This window comes from Podarcis bocagei (assembly GCF_964188305.1).
Source record: "Podarcis bocagei genome assembly, chromosome: 13".
NCBI lineage: Eukaryota > Metazoa > Chordata > Lepidosauria > Squamata > Lacertidae > Podarcis > Podarcis bocagei.
The window spans coordinates 35,236,984-35,257,620 of NC_138138.1; the positions used below are offsets into that span (position 1 = coordinate 35,236,984).

At 39.6% G+C, this 20,637-nt stretch overlaps 1 protein-coding gene across 1 annotated transcript; it reads left to right on the top strand.

Annotated features, from left to right (window-relative positions):
• Positions 1-6,162: 6,162 nt before the first annotated feature.
• On the top strand, positions 6,163-9,822 carry LOC308571804 (vomeronasal type-2 receptor 26-like; the record flags this gene model as incomplete). The annotated part of the gene is made up of 4 exons (XM_081167427.1): positions 6,163-6,873; positions 7,842-8,069; positions 8,415-8,541; positions 8,921-9,822. 4 exons carry the CDS (start codon positions 6,163-6,165, stop codon positions 9,820-9,822), a joined length of 1,968 nt encoding a protein of 655 aa, XP_081023553.1.
• Between the last annotated feature and the right edge of the window lie 10,815 nt (positions 9,823-20,637).

Here is a 20,637-nt window from a genome sequence, read left to right on the forward strand (position 1 = left end):
AAACTACAGTTGCAACTTTCAAATCTAGATGAAAACAACGAATTCCTACCCAGTCCACACTTTCTTCTTTTATCTACAAAAATAAAACCCAGTTCTTAATATATGATCAACACATCAATTATACAAGATTTCCTATAAATTTGTGTTCTAATATTTACCTCATAAATGGGAAATAATATGGAACAAGATGCCTACGAAATTAATTCAGCAAAGATTCATCTATTTCTCCCCTATTTTTAAGATACTCCTTAGGTGATATTATACCCTGGTAATTTTACCATCCATTAACTCCAATCTGTCCCCTAAATGCAGGTGTTGTTTTTTTTTATTAAAAAAACACCCCATAAAGTCACATATTTCCACTTTGGGGAGTTTATTTTCCTAGAAATTAATTTAATTACCAAACCAGCACTGATACCAGTTCCTTCATTAGCATTACTAGGGGTAAGAGGTGGGCCAAATATAGTTTGGATAAATAATTGATTATGTTGTTATTGATAGCCGCCAGTATGGTTATCATGAGAATATGGAAATGATGAGAGGAACTAAATAATGATGTATCATATCATCAAATCTGGTCCAAAGCTACTGCGGAATAAATAACTCAGCAATGAAGGTATAATACAGGACAAACAAACAAAAACGTTTGGGGGGGAATGTGGGCAATTAAAAATATGTTTAATATTATAACGATGTTCAAATGCTTCCTTTGAAATAGGCTGCAATTTGGAATGCTTAGTTACTTTTAAGTGAGAATATCATAAGACCTCGAGGACCATGTCCTGATATTTATAAATAAAGCCTTTTTACTACCCTCAACTCCAGTAATTATTATTATTTTCAACAAATTTTCATGAATCAAGCCAGATTTGCACTTTCTTTGTATGTTTAAATTTCCTTTACATTCAGTTCTATTGTTTTTCTTTCTTTCTTCTTCTTGTGTCACTGAAATAAATATTTTTGTTTAAATGAATACATTTTTTAAAAAAATGCAAGACTCCAGAGAAGAAAGCCAATCTCTTTTACTTTTCCCCTTCTCCTCAAATAGAATAAACTTTAAGGGCTACAAAACAGATACAGATATGCTGTAAAATGGTAGTTTGCTTTGAACGGAAATAGATATACCTCTCTGTTAACTGGGAAGGTATAATCAATCTTAAATAGGTACCATAATTTTTTCCTCTTCAAAAGAGAGTTGCTACTTTTTTGTATACTGCATCACATCTTCTAGGAGAGACTATTATTGCTCTAGCATTAATAATAATCAAGCCTTGTGCTTTACTCTGCAGTTCAAGAGATTTGATTATATTGCATTATTGTATTGGCCTGTTACACTATATTTTTACATGCGATTGACTAACATTTTCCCCTCTTCTGTAACTGTGAATTATATTTGCTTCAGTAAGGAGATACATTGATCAAAACTAATAGACTCAAATTCCGTGCTGAATCCTAAATATTCAGTGAGCTGAATACAGAGGAGGAGCTCTGTATTGGTAGCTGTTTCTGGAATGATCTAAGGGACTGCTTTAACCATTGATCCAAGGGTTTGATACATAAATAAATACACTTAAAGTTTTACCATGAGCAAAGCTATATTTGTCACACATCAAACAATATAAATCAATTTTACAAAAGGATCAGGGTCAGCAAGGCTTGCAGCAGCCGTCAGCAGAAACATTTTATACAAAAGACACCAGTTTCTCAGCTGATATAGGTTATATAGTCTGGCAAAGACCAATGAAAGCTGTTGGGAAAGTGGATAGCTGATGCTTCAGTATTAAGCTACTTTCTACCTGTGTCATAGTTACACTATGCTGGTGAAGATCAAAGGAAGGAGGCTGGAAAAGGTTGCACCAGTGGGGTTTAGCAATCAGCAAAACTGTCCTAGTAGCCAGAAGTATGAATGGAGAAGCACTGGAATCAGGAGCAAAGAGTGTTCACTAGATGGAGTATGTCAACAGCATCTCTTGAGTCTCTCCAAGAAAGACAGCCTAAGGCTTAAATGCAGGCTATTTGGAGAGGCAGAGCTTTGATTTCAGCTCTGCATGGAGATATTCATATTTCTATGATGTTTTTGTCTGAGTTGGGGTCAGGACATAATGTTATGCATCTAACTTTATTGTTTTAAGTTTGTTTTGGAGTAAGTTCTGTTAGTAAAGCTTTTGAACTATATTTTTTGACCGGACAATTTTTATTTCAAGAAGTATCAGTTTTTACTCATCCTATTTTTAAAAGATGATGCTGTTAAGGTGCTACACTCAATATGCCAACATATTTGGAAAACTCAGCAGTGGCCATAGGATTGGAGAAGATCAGTCTACATCCCAATCCCAAAGAAGGGCAGTGCCAAAGAATGCTCCAACTACCGCACAATTGCACTCATTTCACACTAGCAAGGTTATGCTTAAAATTCTACAAGCTACAAACATGAGTCTGACCAAACTGCGGGAGGCAGTGGAAGACAGGAGTGCCTGGTGTGCTCTGGTCCATGGGGTCACGAAGAGTCGGACACGACTAAACGACTAAACAACAACAACATTGCTTCCAAATGTACAATATTAATAACCTCAATAAACAGTTTGTTGCTGTTATTTCTGGTGTCTGTTTCTTGATATGCCAAATCCAAATGCCTCTTGTCATGGTGAACAGCAGTAGGAACTGATAGAGCACAGTTCTTGGGTGTTTTTTCTCCAGAACAGAAGTGGTGTCATCTGCCGCAGCACAAGGGCAAATGGTGGGGCTTCTCTGCTAATGCAAAGATCATGAACCTTTCAAATTTTGCTATTGCTTGTGAACAAACAGCATACAAAACTGAGAGATTAGGGAAAACTGTTAAGCAGAGACAGGATTTTTTCTTTTGCTAGTCTTCCTCATTTATACTAACAGTTTACAAGTATTTTATATTTTTAATTAAAAGCTAAAGGTTGCCTTTTATCCCACTAAATATCTTTTCTTGAAGCTAAATATGGTTTGCATGATGAAATTTGAAAAAACCATGCTGATGTCATGGACTGGCTAGATGCAGAAGAGTGGTAGGGGGCATCAGCTGTTCCAAGGGGAAGAAGACTCAGATCCAGGAGATTGGTGGTCGGATGATGATGAGTGGTCAGATGGAGAAGAGGGAGCAGGCTGAGAGGAGGAGGTGTCACAAGCTGAAGGGGTAACAGTGTTTAGTGAGCAGGAAGAGGTTGTGGCAAAAGGCAGTCCAGAATCAAAGGCAGAAGCAGAGACTGGAGTGGGGGCAGACAGCTGAGGAAGCCAGGGAGTCTCATCCTCCTGCTGTGACCAGCTCCCCTCCTCCCTGGTCTTCTAGAACACAGAAGGAATGAAGAGGGGAGGAAAAAGAGACAAGAGGAAAGAGCCTCTGGTTGCTGGGGAATGGCCTAGGAGAGGAGCCTTAGAGAGTAGTGGAAAGGCAAGGATGGTCAGTCCTCACAACTGCCTCATTGGGGCAAGACCTATTGGGATGAATTGTTGTGATCATTATGCCTGCGTTGGTTTGGTTTCTTTAAATAAGAAGCTAACCTCACTCTCACTGGGTGTTTTATTATAGACCTACTTCTGACTCCAGCTCCTGACAGCTGAGTTAAGAATTCCAGAGGTCAATGAAGCTCTCTCTCAAATAACTACTATACACAGAATTGCTGTCACGCCTAATAATAATAATAATAATAATTATAATAATAATAATAATTTATTATTTATACCCCGCCCATCTGGCTGAGATTGGTGGCTCCCAATCGAGTGTTAAAAGCAATACAGCATTAAATATTAAAAACTTCCCTAAACAGGGCTGCCTTCAGATATCTTTTAAAAATAGGATAGCTGCTTATTTCCTTGACATCTGATGGGAGGGTGTTCCACAGGGTGGGCGCCACTACTGAGAAGGGTCTCTGTCTGATTCCCTGTAACCTCACGTCTCGCAATGAGGGAACCACCAGAAGGCCCTCGGTGTTGGATCTCAGTGACCAGAGCTGTGAACCCAGGTTGCCATGCCCTTATACCAACTTGCTACATGTACCACTTTACACTTTGGAATCTCCTTTGGCTACAACTTCAAAATTCCTCTCTGCACTACGGCTCCTATATTATATAACCAAGGGGAATTTAAGATGACAGTTCTAACTATTCTCCAGCAATCCTACAGGGAACTCAGCATTTTAACTTAATAATCACCTTCCTATAGTCAAAAGGACTATAATTAATTCTGCTGCTTCTCAAATCCATGGTGCAATTTCAGTGGCCAATGTAAAAACTCAAAGCAAAGTATGTGGGAAATGTTATAAATATAGCCTCTCGTGAAATTAAACTACTTTTCAGGTTAGCCAGTTTTAATGTATTGACAGTGCTGTAGAAGGGATTACATGAATATGTGGATAAAAGTTAGATGTGCCCTTGTATGGAAGACAGCAGTTTTTGTTGTCTTGCAACTAGCACTATTTACTCAAAAGACATGTCAAGTCCACATAGCAAACTGCAGGATTCAGTATATACATAAGCCACTTCATAAGTACCATCAGTCAGGAGATTTTATCATAGGTGGCATTGCTTCTCATGGTGGCTTCCTCTCCAATCCAGCAACCTTCACTGAGCAAGTCCCAGAGGAGTTGCCTGAAGAGCTTGTGTAAGAACTTAGCTATTATTATTTACTTCTACTTATTTTGTCACTGAAATGAACAGTCCTAGAACACTTGCTTGAGCAGCAACTCTATACATACATATTTGGGAATAATTCCCTTCAAATCCATCTCTTATTGAAAATAGAGAGGATGGTGGTGGTATTAGGTTTAGGAAGTTAATAGAATACCAAAAGGGGAAAAAATCTCATTGTTCCACATGGAAATGTATAACACTTTATTGAGAGGCATGCATTCTTATAAACTTTCTGCAACCTGGTAGAATGAATAGGAAAACTTCTCTTCTGAAGCTGAAATCTGATTCTTTCATCTTATGGTCCTTATTAGGGCCACCTCACACTAAAATAATTAACTTCTGAGTTTAAATGCAAAGTACTTAGCAGTACAAAATATCATTTTGACAAAGATTGCAACTCTTGTTCTAGGGTGGTTCCTAAGGGTTACCAGCATATCCTGGCCCTAGCATTTGCAGTAAAGGAGATCAATGGAAGAGGTGTGTGGGTGTGTGGGGGTGTGTGGGGGGTGTGTGGGTGGGTGTGTGTGAAGGATTTGTTTGTTTAAGCACACAATCTTTATTCTCTTCCCCAAACTTTTCAAACAATGGAACTGTGAGATATTCTTCTGATCAGGAATGCAACTCTTGTTCCAGCGTGGTGCCTAAGGGTTACCAACATATCCTGGCCTTAGCATTTGCAGTCAAGGAGATCAATGAAAACCCTCACATCTTACCAAACGTCACCTTGGGCTTCCACATCTATGACAGCTATGTCAATGCAAGGAAGACCTGTCATGCCACAATGCTACTTTTATCACACTGGAGAAATTTGTCCCCAACTATATATGTGATATCCAGAATAATCTGACAGCTGTCATTGGGGGACTTGACACTGAAACTTCCCTTCATATGTCAACTATCTTGCATCTCTATAAGATTCCACAGGTAGGGCACTTCTGTCTGTGTGTGGAATATTTGAATCCAATGCCATTTTCATACTTCCTTGGTCTTTCCAGATTTTGTTTTGTGTGGGTTGGAACCAGAAGGGGGTGCAATAAAAATGGATGGGTGGCCCTTCGTTCCTTCCTCTTCTCATTGTTCCAAGACTAAGAAAACCCTCATAAATAAGGATGGGGAATGAAATGATTGTCACATGATAGTCACAAAGTATAACTGAGATTCATAATGACACAAACCAGACTACTTGTCTGATTCAGTGTAACACATCTTCTGATGTCCCTTTATTAATTGGTTTGTGGTGAATACCAGCTGATTACCTATAGCCCCTTTTAAGGGATAATTATTCAGAGGATATGATGCCACTTTTGATATGTTAAAATAAGAATTTCCAACCTAACATTTATTTCTCCAATCTCTCCTTAGCTCACATATGGCCCTGCTCCAGTGATGAATGATCAAACCCCAGGATTTTCCTTCTACCAGATGGCCCCCCAGGAACGCCACCAATTTGCAGGAATTCTCTCTTTGCTTCTGCATTTCAGATGGACATGGATTGGGGTCCTTGTGATGGATAATGACAATGGAGAAAGATTTGTGCACACTGTACTCCCAGTGTTTGCAGAGAGTGGTATTTGCTTTGCCTTTCAAGAAAAAATTCCAACAATTAGTTTTGCCACTGCAACTGATGACATGATTCAAATAGGGGCAAAATTGCATGATGAAATAATGAGCAGCAAAGCTAAGGTAGTGCTGGTCTATGGAGAATCTTATGCAATGATATTTTTAAGATGGCTTCCCTATCTAAAAAACATAGTGCCTGTGACAATGAATATAAAAGGTAAAGTGTGGATCACAACAGCCCAGGTGTTATTCACTTCATATAGCTTTCAAAGGAATTGGGATTTAGATGTGTTCCAAGGCACTATATCTTTTGCAATTCATTTGCAAGAACTAGAAGGTTTTCATCAATATGTTAAGAGCAGAAATCCATCCATTACAGATGGAGATGGTTTTCTCAGGGACTTCTGGCAACAGGCCTTTGGCTGTCAATTCCCAAATTCCATGGCTGGCAAGGTGCAGTGGAATATTTGCACTGGAGAAGAAAAGCTGGAGAGTCTTCCTGGGGATTTTTTTGAAATGAGTATGACAGGCCCCAGCTATAGCATCTACAATGCTGTTTATGCCGTGGCCCATGCTTTGCATGTGTTGACCTCATCTAACTTCAGAGGAATGGTTCACAAAAAGAGACAGAAGGATTGGAACCAACAGTTTTGGAAGGTAATGGGCAGAAGTTTCTCACCTTGCATAGCGCCTTGGAATAATGTTTTTTCCTCCCAAAAACTGGGGTTCCTCACTGCTCTGCTCTTTGCTGCCTGGATTTACAACTTTCTGCATGGGTGTGAGAAAGAGGAAACCAGTGTTGTAGCTATACTTTTCAGTTAGTATGAAATATTGAATTGCTTGCAAATTTTAGCTAAACAATAATGGTACTACACAGATGAAAGGGGAATAGGCCAATGAGCTTATTCCAGCAGAAAATGTCCACGGTGGGGGGGTGGGGCTGTGAGATCCCACACAATCAATTCAGATGCGGCTCCAATTCCAGCCAGGAAGCAGTGATGGCAGCCAGAGGCATCTGCATCACTCTCCTAGCATCCCCTATTCCACAAATGCTTCATCAGATCAAGTGATCCCACACTGCTCCTGAGAGGTAGGACACTGGCAAAAAAAACAAGAAAGCAGGATGTGTGCCGGAGAAAATTTATTGGAAAATACACCATATCAGGCTCCGTCACCATCTTTCATTGACTCTGGGCTCCATTCAACATTAAATGAGAAAGGTTTTCCTGTGTGTTAACATGCATTTATAGAGAAGAAGAGAAGAGTTTGGATTTGATATCCCGCCTTTCACTCCCTTTAAGGAGTCTCAAAGCGGCTAACATTCTCCTTTCCCTTCCTCCCCCACAACAAACACTCTGTGAGGTGAGTGGGGCTGAGAGACTTCAAAGAAGTGTGACTGGCCCAAGGTCACCCAGCAGCTGCATGTGGAGGAGCGGAGACTCGAACCCGGTTCTCCAGATTACGAGACTACCGCTCTTAACCACTACACAACACTGGCTGTATAGGAACAAGTTTCACCATCTCTACAATAAATCTTTGTCTGAAAGATCAAAAGTCAGTCTTCACTAAATTCCTTCCTTTGTTTTGTTTTGTTTTGTTTTGTTTTGTTTTGTTTTTCAATCTAGCTCCACCGCTTTTTGAGAAGTATCACACTTAACAACACTGCAGGAAATGAGGTCTCCTTCAACCAGTATGGAGAAGTACTAAGTGGCTTGGATATTATCAACTGGATTATTTCCTCCAACCAATCCTTTCATAGAGTGAGAATTGGAAAGATGGACCCAAAGGCTTCTCCAGATCGTGCATTTACCCTTGATGAAGATGCCATAACATGGCACAGCTGGTTTAACCAAGTAGGCTCCAAGTATCTCCTGTTTCAAATGAGTTCCAGTATTGAATGACCACTGGGGATCGGTCCAGATTTCTAAAATTGCTTTCCTTTGAAAATCATACACACCCACTGAAGTGTGTGCACTTGGTTATACAGTGATATGCCCAAACACCTCCATATAGGTGAAAAATAGAGGGTGTTTATACTGGCTTTCAGTGAACAGCAATGCTTTCTCTAGTTCAGAAAAATATCTTCTATATCATACCAAATAGTTTCTCCCTCTCCCCACACAAAGGTACCCAGAACCAGAAAGATTTCCTAATAATTATTCTTTTAATCATCATTATGCTCTTTCATTATGGTTCAGGTTCAGCCTCATTCCATGTGTACTGTGAGTTGCCAACCTGGATCTAGCAAGAAAGTGAAGGAAGGGGAGCCTTTTTGTTGCTACGATTGCATCCCATGCCCAGATGGGAAGATTTCAAACAGGGAGGGTAAGCAATAGACACAGACAGCAGGATCCACTTGCCATTACTTGCCCTCAGCTCCAAATGAAATAAATGCAAGCGGTGTAAGTTTGCTTAAGTTATTCTGGATCAAACACAAAGGCTGCTGTGTTCTGTTATCCAGAGGAATGTTTAGAATGTTATTGAGATGTTATCAAAACATTTATGCCACATTTAGCCCCAAATGGACGACCACATCATTTTCAATGCAGCATTCCTATTTCCACTCTGATAATACTTTATATCCATTGAACAACTTTATAGTATCAACACTGACAGTTTCACTGGATTTTAATGGATACATGAAATGAGAGCAATTATGGCATGCTGTTGAAATTAATGGCAATAAACATCTTTGTTTCTCCAGATATGAATGACTGTAATAAATGCTCAGATGAAAACTATCCTAGCAAGAGGCAAGATACATGCATTCCCAAGGATTTAAGCTTCTTGTCTTATGAAGAGTCTTTAGGCATTAGTTTAGCCTTCCTTTCTCTTTCCTTTGCTTTAATCACAGCACTGGTGCTGGGAATATTTCTGAAGAACCACAAGACGCCCATCGTCAAAGCCAACAACCGCAACCTCACCTACACTCTCCTCATCTCCCTACAGCTCTGCTTTCTTTGTGCTTTATTATTCATTGGCCAACCACAGAATGCAACATGTCTCCTCCGACAAACTGCTTTTGGCATTATCTTCTCAGTAGCTGTTTCTTGTGTGCTAGCAAAGACTATCACGGTGGTTCTGGCTTTCATGGCCACCAAACCAGGTTCCAGGATAAGGAAGTGGGTGGGGAAAAGACTGGCCTACTCCATTGTTCTTTCCTGTTCCCTTATACAAACAGGCATTTGTATTGTGTGGCTGGCAACCTCTCCCCCATTCCTAGACATTGACATGCACTCAATGGCTGAAGAAATTATACTAGAATGTAATGAGGGGTCTGAGACTATGTTTTACTGTGTCCTCGTCTACATGGGCTTCCTGGCAATTGTAAGTTTGACTGTGGCTTTCCTTGCCAGGAAATTGCCAGACAGTTTCAATGAAGCCAAGTTCATCACTTTCAGCATGTTGGTCTTTTGTAGCGTTTGGTTATCTTTTGTTCCTAGTTACTTGAGCACTAAAGGGAAATATATGGTAGCCATGGAGATCTTCTCTGTCTTAGCTTCTAGTGCTGGGTTGTTTGGTTGTATTTTTCCCCAAAAGTGTTATATTCTTTTGTTGCAGCCTCAGCTGAACAACAGGGAACAGCTTATCAGAAGAAAAGAATGAAGTTTTTATTGTGAGTTCTTTGTTATGGAATGTTGACTTATGCTGATGTGTTTTATGGATGTTTGTGTGCAGCACAATATTTGTAGTTTATCTACAAGACTTCAGTCTCTCCCAGTTCAGGAATGTGTTTGGAGAACAGAATCAAGTCTACAGTCCTTCTTATTCCGTGCAAACAGAAAACAAGTCATGGTGGAAGATGCCAAAGAGCCATTTACTCGAGGTAAAAAAAAAAAAGGAGGAAGAAGAGCATGTCAAATGCTGCCCACTCCAGTATATCACCTTTGGCTCATTTGCAGTCCTCCTTGATTTTAAATTATTGTATGTGCAATGGGGAGCCTTTTCATGTCATGATACACTAGTTGCCTCCCTTACTATAAAGCTTATGGTGAATTGTATGAACCTGAGAGGGTGGGGCTTTGCAGTGTGATTCAGCTTCCTCTTCTATATTTGTTCACATGTGAGTGGGGATGCCACTTATTCAACCTTCAACATAGGAAGTATTTTCCACCTTGGTTTGCTTAAAAAAAAGAAAAAATTCTAAAAAAATAAATCTTGTATCAATTATATGTAAACAGAAGTGTAAATTGCTTTGCAATACACATTATTTAAGTACCAACAACAGGTGTAAACAAACTGCACATGACAACATTCTGGGATTTAAAATTAGCCACAGCTTTTATTGATTACAAATGTAGGTAGGCTTTGGTCCAGGCATTAGGCGCTTATCCATTTTCCAGCTTCCAGGTGGACGCTTGAGCAGGGTTGTGTCTGGCATAGGAATGGGGGGGGGCAGAGCAAGCATGTTTTCTCCTACTCTGGAGGGTAGGACACGAACCAATGCCTTCAAGTTACAAGAAAGGGGATTCTGACTACACATCAGGCATAACTCTCTGACAGTAAGTGTTGTTACACAGCAGAATGGGCTCGCTTGGGAGATGGTGGACTGTCAGGAGCGGGTGTCAAGAATAAATCACACAAAGTAAGTGAAGTTAACTCCTTATTAAAAGAAATAAGGTCTGCTCAGAAGTGCCATGCCTAATGAGCACAGCAACTCTTCTCGTTAGGTCTCTGCTCCTCCCTCTATATCTCTTCTGGTCCAAGGAGATGGGGGGGGGACTTCTTGCAGCAGGAGGGGAAGACACCTGGCTTCTTCACCAACCAAACTTATTTCTGCTGTTTTGCCTTCCTCCTCTCCTGCTTCAGCTTTAGCTTCTGATTCTGGACTTCTCTCTGCCACCAACTCTCATTGCTCACTAAACCCTGTTACTTCTTCCACTTCTGACACCTCCTCCCAGTCTCCTCCCTCTTTTTGTCCTTTTAATTAAAAGCAAAAGGTTGTCTTTTAGCTCACTGAATATCTTTTCTTAAAACTAAATGTGGTTTGCATGTTGAAATCTGTAAAACTATGCCTAGTTAATAAATCCAGAGTTCAATGGACAGCTCTCTCTCTCTCTCTCTCTCTCTCTCTCTCTCTCTCTCTCTCTCTCTGTCAAATCACAGATGTGAACCATTGGCTAATTCCTACATGCTACATATACCACTTTAAATTTTGGAGTCTCCTTTGGCTACAGGGACTGTTATGATAAGTTCCTACCTTCAAAATTCCCCTCTCCACCACTGTTTCCATATAATCTAACAAAGGGGGGGGGCGTAAAATGAGAGTTGTAAATATTCTCCAGCAATTCTACAGGGAGCCCAGCATTTTGTCTTAATAATTACCTTCCTGTTTGATGATCAAAAGGTCTGTAATTAATTCTGCTGCTTCACAAATCCTTGGTGTACTTTCAGTGGAATTGGAAAAACACAAAACAAAGCTGTTGGAGGATGTTATAAATATAGCCATGATCATGAAAAAATGGTATGGGGTACATTACTTTGACCCTGGATGTCCTAGATTCCCACTTCTCCCAAAACTAAACTACCTCTCAGGTTAGACAGTTGTAATGTAATATAATATGATGACAGTGCTGTTGAAGAGATTAGATGAATATGTGGTTGAAAGTAGATGTGCCCTTATATGGAAGACGGTCTTTTTTACTGTCTTGCTGCTAGCAATATTTACTCCAAAGGTATGTCAGGTCCACATAGAAGAGTGCAGGATTCAGTTTACACATCAGCCACTTCATAAGTATCATCAGTCAGGAGATTTTATAATTGGTGGCATTGCTTCTCATGGAGGCTTCCTCTCCAATTCAGTAACCTTCAATGAACAAGTCCCACCAGAGTTGTACGAAGAGCTTGTGTAAGAACTTCTTCTTCTTCTTCTTCTTCTTCTTCTTATTATTATTATTATTATTATGCTTCTATTTATTTTGTTACTGGAATGAACAGTCCTAGAACAGCAGCCTCAGAACACCTGCTGAGGCTGCAAACCTATACACACTTATGTGAGAATAACTCCCTTCAAATCCATTTCTGACTGAAGATACAGGGGACTATACTGTTAAATTAAGGCAATTAATAGAATACTTAACGGGGAAAAGTCCTGTTGCTCCACAGGGGAATGAATAACACTTTATTGGGAGGAATGTATAATTATGTGCCTGAAATTTGTGTACCTTTGAGTAGTTCATTCTTATAATCTTTCTGCAACAAGTAGAATTAATAGGAAAGCTTCTTTTCTGAAGTAGAAATCTCATTCTTCTATTTTATGGTCCTTGTGAGGGCCACATAACACTGAAATGATTAACTTCTGAGTTTAAATGTAAAGGACATACCAGTATGAAATATCATTTTGATAAAGATTGCAACTCTTGTTCTAGGGTGATACCTAAGTGTTACCAGCACATCCTAGCCTTAGCATTTGCAGTAAAGGAGATCAACGAAAACTCTCACATCTTACCCAACTACACCTTGGGCTTCCACATCTATGACAGCAATGATAATGCAAGGAAGACCTATCATGCCACAATGCTGCTTTTATCCACACTGGAGAAATTTGTCCCCAACTATATATGTGATATCCAGAATAATCTGACAGCTGTCATTGGGGGACTTGACACTGAGATCTCCCTTCATGTGGCAACCATCTCACATGTCTATAAGATTCCACAGGTAGAACACTTCTGCGTGAAAATCCAATACTCTTTCCATCCATCTTTTATTCTTTGAGATTTTATTTTGTGCATTGGAAGCAAAATGGATGCATTAGGAATAATCTGATCAAATGTTGTTATTTCATTCTTATACCCAGATTAAGAAAAGCCCTCCTTTAAGTTCATAAATGAGGGAAGAAAATGGGATTGGGAACAGGAAGTTTGTAAGATATAATTGGTATTCAGAACTAGGCAAACTCAGACTGCTAGTTGGTCTTTAATATAAGACAGGTTTTGATGTTCATTGGTTTGTGACAAACAGCTCCCAGTTGCACAAATCACATTTTAAGGAAGCTGATTGAAAGGTTTGATGTGCAACAATTGCAAGTACTGTTCCATAAAACCAATTATCTTGACCAATTTCAATCTGGGTTCAGGTCAGGTTACGGAACTGAATCATCTTTGGTTGTCCTGATGGATGATGTTTACGGGGAGTTGACAGGAGAATGTGACTGACTTGATTTCTCAATGACCTTTCATACCATTAACCATATGGTCCTTCTGAATCAACTTAGTTAATTGGGATTGTAGGCACTAGTTGTGATCCTATCTGCAGGGTTGCTTTCAGAGAAAAACATTGGGCAATTATCTTTCACTCCCATGGCAGTTGTGCTGTAAGGGGTGCCACAGGGCATCATCAAATGCCACATGTCATTTAACACCTCTATGAAGCCATTGAGTGTGGTCATTAGAAGATTTAGACTGGAAGTCATCAGTACGCTATTTCACTGCAATATTAAATCACTAGATATTGTGCAAGCCTGGACTCAATGGTGCGCTACATGAGGGCTAACGAACTGATTCTGAATCCTAGCAAGATGGAGGCACCTTGGGGAAGGGTCCCCAAGTCCATTTAATTGATCTATTGCCTGCTTTGGTTCAGTTTATTTTTCCCCTGAAGGAGCATTAAATATTAGGCAAAAACAGTCCCTGTTGCTGTTTCAGTGCCTAAGGCGATCCTCTTCACACAAACCTTTTCAGTGGATGTTACGCAGCCTGCATCTGTATTGGAATTGTTTTTAGAACTTTTTTTAGGTGTTTTACTGTTTGTGGGTTTTGTATCCTAGGCTCTTTTGGGGGGAAAGTAGAGAGATAAATTATTTTTGATATTAAAATTTATATAAGTAGTCATGGATTTGAAAATTTACACCACCTCTGCAGTGTCACAGACCATGTTCCCATAAGCATCTTATTCAGAATTTTTATGCTCCAAGTTAATGTGTTTTGTTTGCATGTTTTTCATGTTGAATACCTTTTAATAATCACTCGTGTATCTTCTGAATAAATTCTGCATATCTGGGTTGATTCCAGTCCCAGACTGAACATACGTAGGTCAAGGAATGAACCCCACATTATAAAATGTACCGTAATTTCCCCTGACATAACCCATCAAAAATAGGGTAACTTAGATACATGTGAGATCCAAATCAGTCAGGATAACAACTACATAAATAGAAATTGCATGATTAGCTTTCTAGGTAAATATGATAAACATTTTTATGTAATTTGCAGTTGTGGCAGCTAATCTGGATCAGTTCCTTGGTTTGAAGGGTAGGGAGGCTTTAACTCCTTGCACATACAAATCCACTATGGTCCCAATCCAAACTTGGGATCTTGCTTTGCTTTGAAATAATTGTTTTTTCCCAATGCAAGATTTTGTTGTGCATTAATTTTGGAATGGGAACACAATGCAATGATAGGGTTAAACACCCCCTACCAATTATATGCCACTTTTCTGATCCAGATCTCCTCCTACCCACCCAAATATGTAATTTGCATTTTAAAAACTACTGAGATGGAGTGGTTGCAGGTGCCAAGAATGCACTTCTAATATATCTCTCCAGCTGCCCTGATTTCATATGTGTAACATGGAGGGGAGTGGTGATAGGAAGCAAGAAGGAGAAAAATGAAGGACACAAAGAGATTTGTTTGGGGAGTTGCCCAACACACATTTGACTCCAGTTCTACTGAATTTTAGCTTCAGCTTCACTGGCATGTGGCAACCACCAGATTTCACCTGAAAAAAATGGAGTCCACATCAGAAAAGCATCAGCACCCCCTGAATAGCAAAGCTCTCATTTTCTTTGCAGTAAGAAAGGTTCCCAACCTGAGTTATGAAGAAAGGGGTATAAAGTGAGAGTGCATCTGTATAAATTCTGTTGTGTGTATTGACTGGGGGTGGGGGGAATGGGATAAACTGCAGGTTGAGACCAGATTGAAATTTTACCAGCATTATCTCTGTTCGCTGAAACTTAAATCCTGTTAATCTCTGAGAGATTAACTAAATTGGATATCAGACCAGAAAACAGTTCCTGAAATGTGTGTGAGTGGCTGTAAATAGTTGAATCTGCTGTAAAATGATAACATCTATATCACCTTTCTCTGATCTCTCTTTAGCTCACATATGGGCCTGCTCCAGTGATGAGTGATAAAATCCCAGGATATTCCTTCTACCAGATGGCCCCCCAGGAACACCAACAGTTTGCAGGGATCCTCTCTTTGCTTCTACATTTCAAATGGACATGGGTTGGGGTTGTTGTGATGGATAATGACAATGGAGAAAGATTTGTTCAAACTGTTCTCCCAATGTTTACAAAAAGTGGTATCTGTTTTGCTTTTGTAGGAAGAATCCCAAAAGTTACTTTTGTCAGTAACTCAGATAATATTCTCGAACAAGGGGGGAAAGTGCATGATGAAATAATGGCTAGTAAAGCTAATGTTGTGGTGCTCTATGGAGAATCTTACTCAATGGCATTTTTTAGGTGGATTCCATATCTAAAGGGCATTACACAAGTGGCTATGAGTGTAAAAGGAAAAGTATGGATAACAACAGCCCAGATGATGTTCATTGCATATAGCATTCAAAGGAATTTGAATTTAGATATATTCCATGGCACTTTATCTTTTGCAATTCATTTGAATGACGTAGAAGGATTTCAGCAATATGTCAAGAGCCGAAATCCATCCATTACAGATGGAGATGGTTTTATCAGGGACTTCTGGCAACAGGCCTTTGGCTGTGAATTCCTAGATTCCATGGATAATAAAATGGAGGGGGATATTTGCACTGGGGAAGAAAAGCTGGAGAGCCTTCCTGGGGACTTATTTGAAATGAGCATGACAGGTCATAGCTATAGTATCTACAATGCTGTTTATGCTGTGGCCCATGCTTTACATGTGATGTCTGCAGGTAGGCTTAGACACAGAGGACTTGTGCACAAAAGGAAACAGAAGAATTGGAGCCAACAGTTCTGGAAGGTAAGGAGTTGAACCATAGGAGCCAACTCCTAGGGGCTGTGGGGTTTTGGTCCCCACAATAAAATATTTGAGGGGACTGGGCCCCCGCAAAGTTTATGAGCATTCTCATTCAAATGGTGTGTGTGCACTGCGTCATGAGATTGATTATGTGGGGTGGGGCTTACCTGGGTTCCCAAAATATTTTATTCAAGTAGGCACTCCTGAGTTGAAGAGTCTCAAGTGGCAGAAATTGGGTCTTACTTCCTTCCAACATCTGGGCTACCTCAATGTTGCAGACCTGGTCTTTGCTGCTTAGCTTCACAGCTTTCTTTGTGTGTATCAAGAAGAGGAAACCAGTGCTGGATTTATACTTTGTAGGCAGGGCAGGAGGAATTGAAGTTAAAGGTGGCCTGGTTGATTTATGATATATTGTGATACTTCCAAATTCTGGACATTTGTGGCACCTGTTGAAGAGAGAGGTTTGGAAGAGAGATTCTCACTGCCTCTTAGCAGAGTTAGCACAATGCCAATTGTTCCAAGCACATTAAACTTGGTTAGATTTACATCTCCCCTCATCCACCTTTAAACAAATGTTCCCCACAAAAATACTTAGACCAGAATAAATTACAGACACATAGCTTTCCAAATACAGTAAGTGAATATTTTGCTCAGAGTTTCAGAAGTTACAGTAAGCAAGTCTCCATCTGCAGGCAGTAAAACAAAGATTTTGTAAAATAAATAAATAAATCCTAATGACATAAAAAGTGCTTGGTTTCCTTACAAAAAGAATCAGCAAGTAACACCACTCCTGACTAGCAAAAAGAGAAAGAAAAAAATTGTTGTCTCAGATTTTGGCTCTGAGGCCACCCCACTTCTGACTCAGAGTTTGACCACACTTCTGTTTGCCTCACTACTTTCCCCCAGGTAAACTTATGGTTTACTGCTGAATCAGAGGCATGGAATAAGCAGAAGTGAGGACAAGCCCTCTCTCAACATCCACCATTAGTTTGGGACTTTGCTCATTATTAGATGATGCCTTAATGTTTTCATTTGTGTCAATATCCCTTCAGAGCAACAGGTTTACCATCCTTACGTTTGATCATTGTATGAAAGATCAAAGTGCAGTCTTCTATGAATGCCTCCTTTCATCTTCTTTCTGTCTAGCTCCACTACTTTCTGAGAAGTGTCTCCTTTAACAACACTGCAGGGGATGAGGTCTCCTTCAGTGAAAATGGCGAGGTAGTATTTGGCTTGGACGTTATCAACTGGCTTATTTCATCCAACCACTCCCTTACTAGAGTGAGGGTTGGAAGGATGGATTCACAGGCTCCTCCAGACAAAGCATTTATCATTGATGAAGATGCCATAATGTGGCACAGCTGGTTTAACCAGGTAGGGCCCTTGTGTGAGCTATTTTGAAGAATTCTAATTCTAAATGAGCACTGATCATCTGTCTTGACCTCTAAAACTTCTTTAATTTGACAATCACACACACCTATGAAAAACTGATTTTTCATTGAAAGAAGGTTAATGTCTATTAATGTGTTTGTATTGTTATAAAAAGGTTGGCCAATCACAGGTTCATATGGAGAGAGGCAGTCCTTGAGGAATTGCAGTCCTGAGGTGCTTCAGGGTTATATGTGTGCGATTATATTGTGGTTGTTTTCTTGTACTATAGTTTGTGACCTTGATCATATAGAATACTGCCCAAACACCTCAATATCAGTCCCCAAAAGTAGTTCCTATAAGTGTTCACTGTGTGGCAATGCTTTGTCTAGTTGAAATGAATACATTTGTGGTATTATCAGCACTTTCTCCTAATGCCCAATTAAACTTGATTTATCAATGTCTGGTACATCATACCAGGTAATTCTCCATCTCCCCATAGAAAATGACCTACAACCAGAAGGATTCCTGAATTAATCATTGTTCTCGTTATCATTATTCTGCTCTTTATGTATTAGACTCAGCCTCATTCTGTATGTACTGTGAGTTGCCAACCTGGATCTAGCAAGAAAGTGAAGGAGGGGGAGCCATTTTGCTGCTACAATTGCATCCCATGTCCAGAGGGGAAGATTTCAAACAAAGAGGGTAAGAGTTAATTGTACTTAGTTTCCTTTGAAATATATGGTAAGAGGAGTGATTATTGTAAACTGTGAGGAAAAATAATTTGCTTTGAGATAACAGTCACTGCTGAGGAAGCTCAGGACTATGATCCTATGGAGGATGCATTAAGTAGGACTGAAAGGCTAATAATAACCAGATTATTGAAAATATCCAGTATGGTAAAGCTACTTTTGGATCAACCAATAACTGTTGATATTGTTCAGCAGTTCATGGCTGAACAATTAAAAATGATCAAATAATATTTGATGAAGATGAAGAAAATAAAGAAAATGAGCCAGATGATGAACCACAGAAATACAACATAGAAAATGGAAACAGGGAATAAACAGAGGGCCCAGATCAAATTGATGAAAAGTTGGCAGGACTGGATCAAGAAATAATCAAATTGAAGGATGCAGACCGTCACATGGAAATGACCTCCATACAAGGATTCCTGTGTGGGATAAGAGTTAAGATATACCTCTGAGAGAGGAATTTGTATATATATTTTCCTCTTTTTATGTTTTTAGTTTTGTTTAGTTAGTTTTTTATTGTAATGTATTGTGAAAATTCTCAATAAAACTTTCCAAAATAAGAGAAAATGAATAAATGGTATTGAAATTAAGTCGTGTCTGACAAATTGCTCTCAAATACATGTAAGCCTATTTAAATTAGTCTGGATCAAACACAAAGGCTACTGAATTATAATGCAAAATGGCTTGTAATCCAGAGGAATATGCACATCAAATTATGCAGCTCCAAGTGCTAATTTTTTAATTTTTAAGTTATTGAATGATTATTGAAACAGCTAGTGCAATTTCCTAGAGAATAACATTACTACCACATTTAGCATATGTTTTTGATCCCAGATAGCTTATGACATTGTTTCCATTGCTGCATTCCTCACCCCAGTCAGATGCTACTTTAGATCCATGTAAAACTTAAGCCGTCATACTCACCCCTACACACCACATTGACTGTATAATCTTATTTCAAAGGATCTGTGTAAGGAGAGCAGTCACAGCTTGCTGTTGAAATTGATGACAAGCATATTAGCTCAGATAAACAAGTCACATCCTTTTCCCCCAGATATGAATGACTGCGATAAATGCTCAGATGAAAACTATCCTAGTGAGAACCAGGATGTGTGTATTCCCAAGGACATAAACTTCTTGTCTTATGCAGAACCTTTGGGCATCAGTTTAGCCTTCCTGGCTCTTTTCTTTGCTTTGATCACAGCACTGGTATTGCTAACATTTCTGAAGAACCACAACACACCCATTGTCAAAGCCAACAACCGATTCCTCACCTACATTCTCCTCATCAACCTTCTGTTCTGCTTCTTTTGTGCATTATTGTTCATTGGCCAACCTGAGAATGTGACTTGTCTCCTTCGGCAAACTGCTTTTGGAATCATCTTCTCAGTTGCTCTTTCCTGTGTGCTGGCAAAAACCATCACTGTGGTTCTGGCTTTCATCACCACCAAACCAGGATCCAGAATGAGGAAGTGGGTGGGGAAAAGACTGACCAGTTCCATTGTTTTTTCATGCTCCCTTCTTCAAATAGGCATATGTATTGTGTGGCTGGCAACATCTCCCCCATTCCCAGATACTGACATGCACTCAGTGACTGAACTTATTATACTAGAATGTAATGAGGGGTCTGTGACTATGTTTTACTGTGTTCTTGGCTACATGGGCTTCCTGGCAATTGTGAGTTTCATTGTGGCTTTTCTTGCCAGAAAGTTACCTGACAGCTTCAATGAAGCAAAGTTCATCACTTTCAGCATGTTGATCTTTTGCAGTGTTTGGTTATCTTTTATTCCATCCTACCTGAGTGCCAAGGGGAAATACATGGTTGCTGTGGAGATCTTTTCTATCTTAGCCTCTGGCGCTGGATTGCTGAGTTGCATCTTTTCCCCCAAATGCTATATTATTTTGTTGAGACCTGAGCTAAATAACAGGAAACAACTAATAAGAATTAAAAAATGAAGAAATATGTATTTGATATAGCTTATAATCAATAAGTCTATGTGTGTGTACTCATGCGCAAGCAAGTGCATGCATGCATATGAAATTGACTATTTGTAAACAATAATAATAATAATTTCTTGGCAGTTGTCTTATGTTAGTCTTATCTACAGGTCTCCAAAACACCCCACAGCTTTCCAGCAGAAAATCCACTGTTTTGCACTAAATCGGAACAGCAATCTGCAGGAAACTCAGGCTTTCCCGGGATAAAGAAGCAGGGCAGACAGAAGTGTGGATGAGCCCACAAACAGTAAAAATATGCGCACATACACACACACACACACACACACACACACACATCCCATAGCTCACTGCCTTCCAAAGGCCTATAGAAACAGAAATGTTCT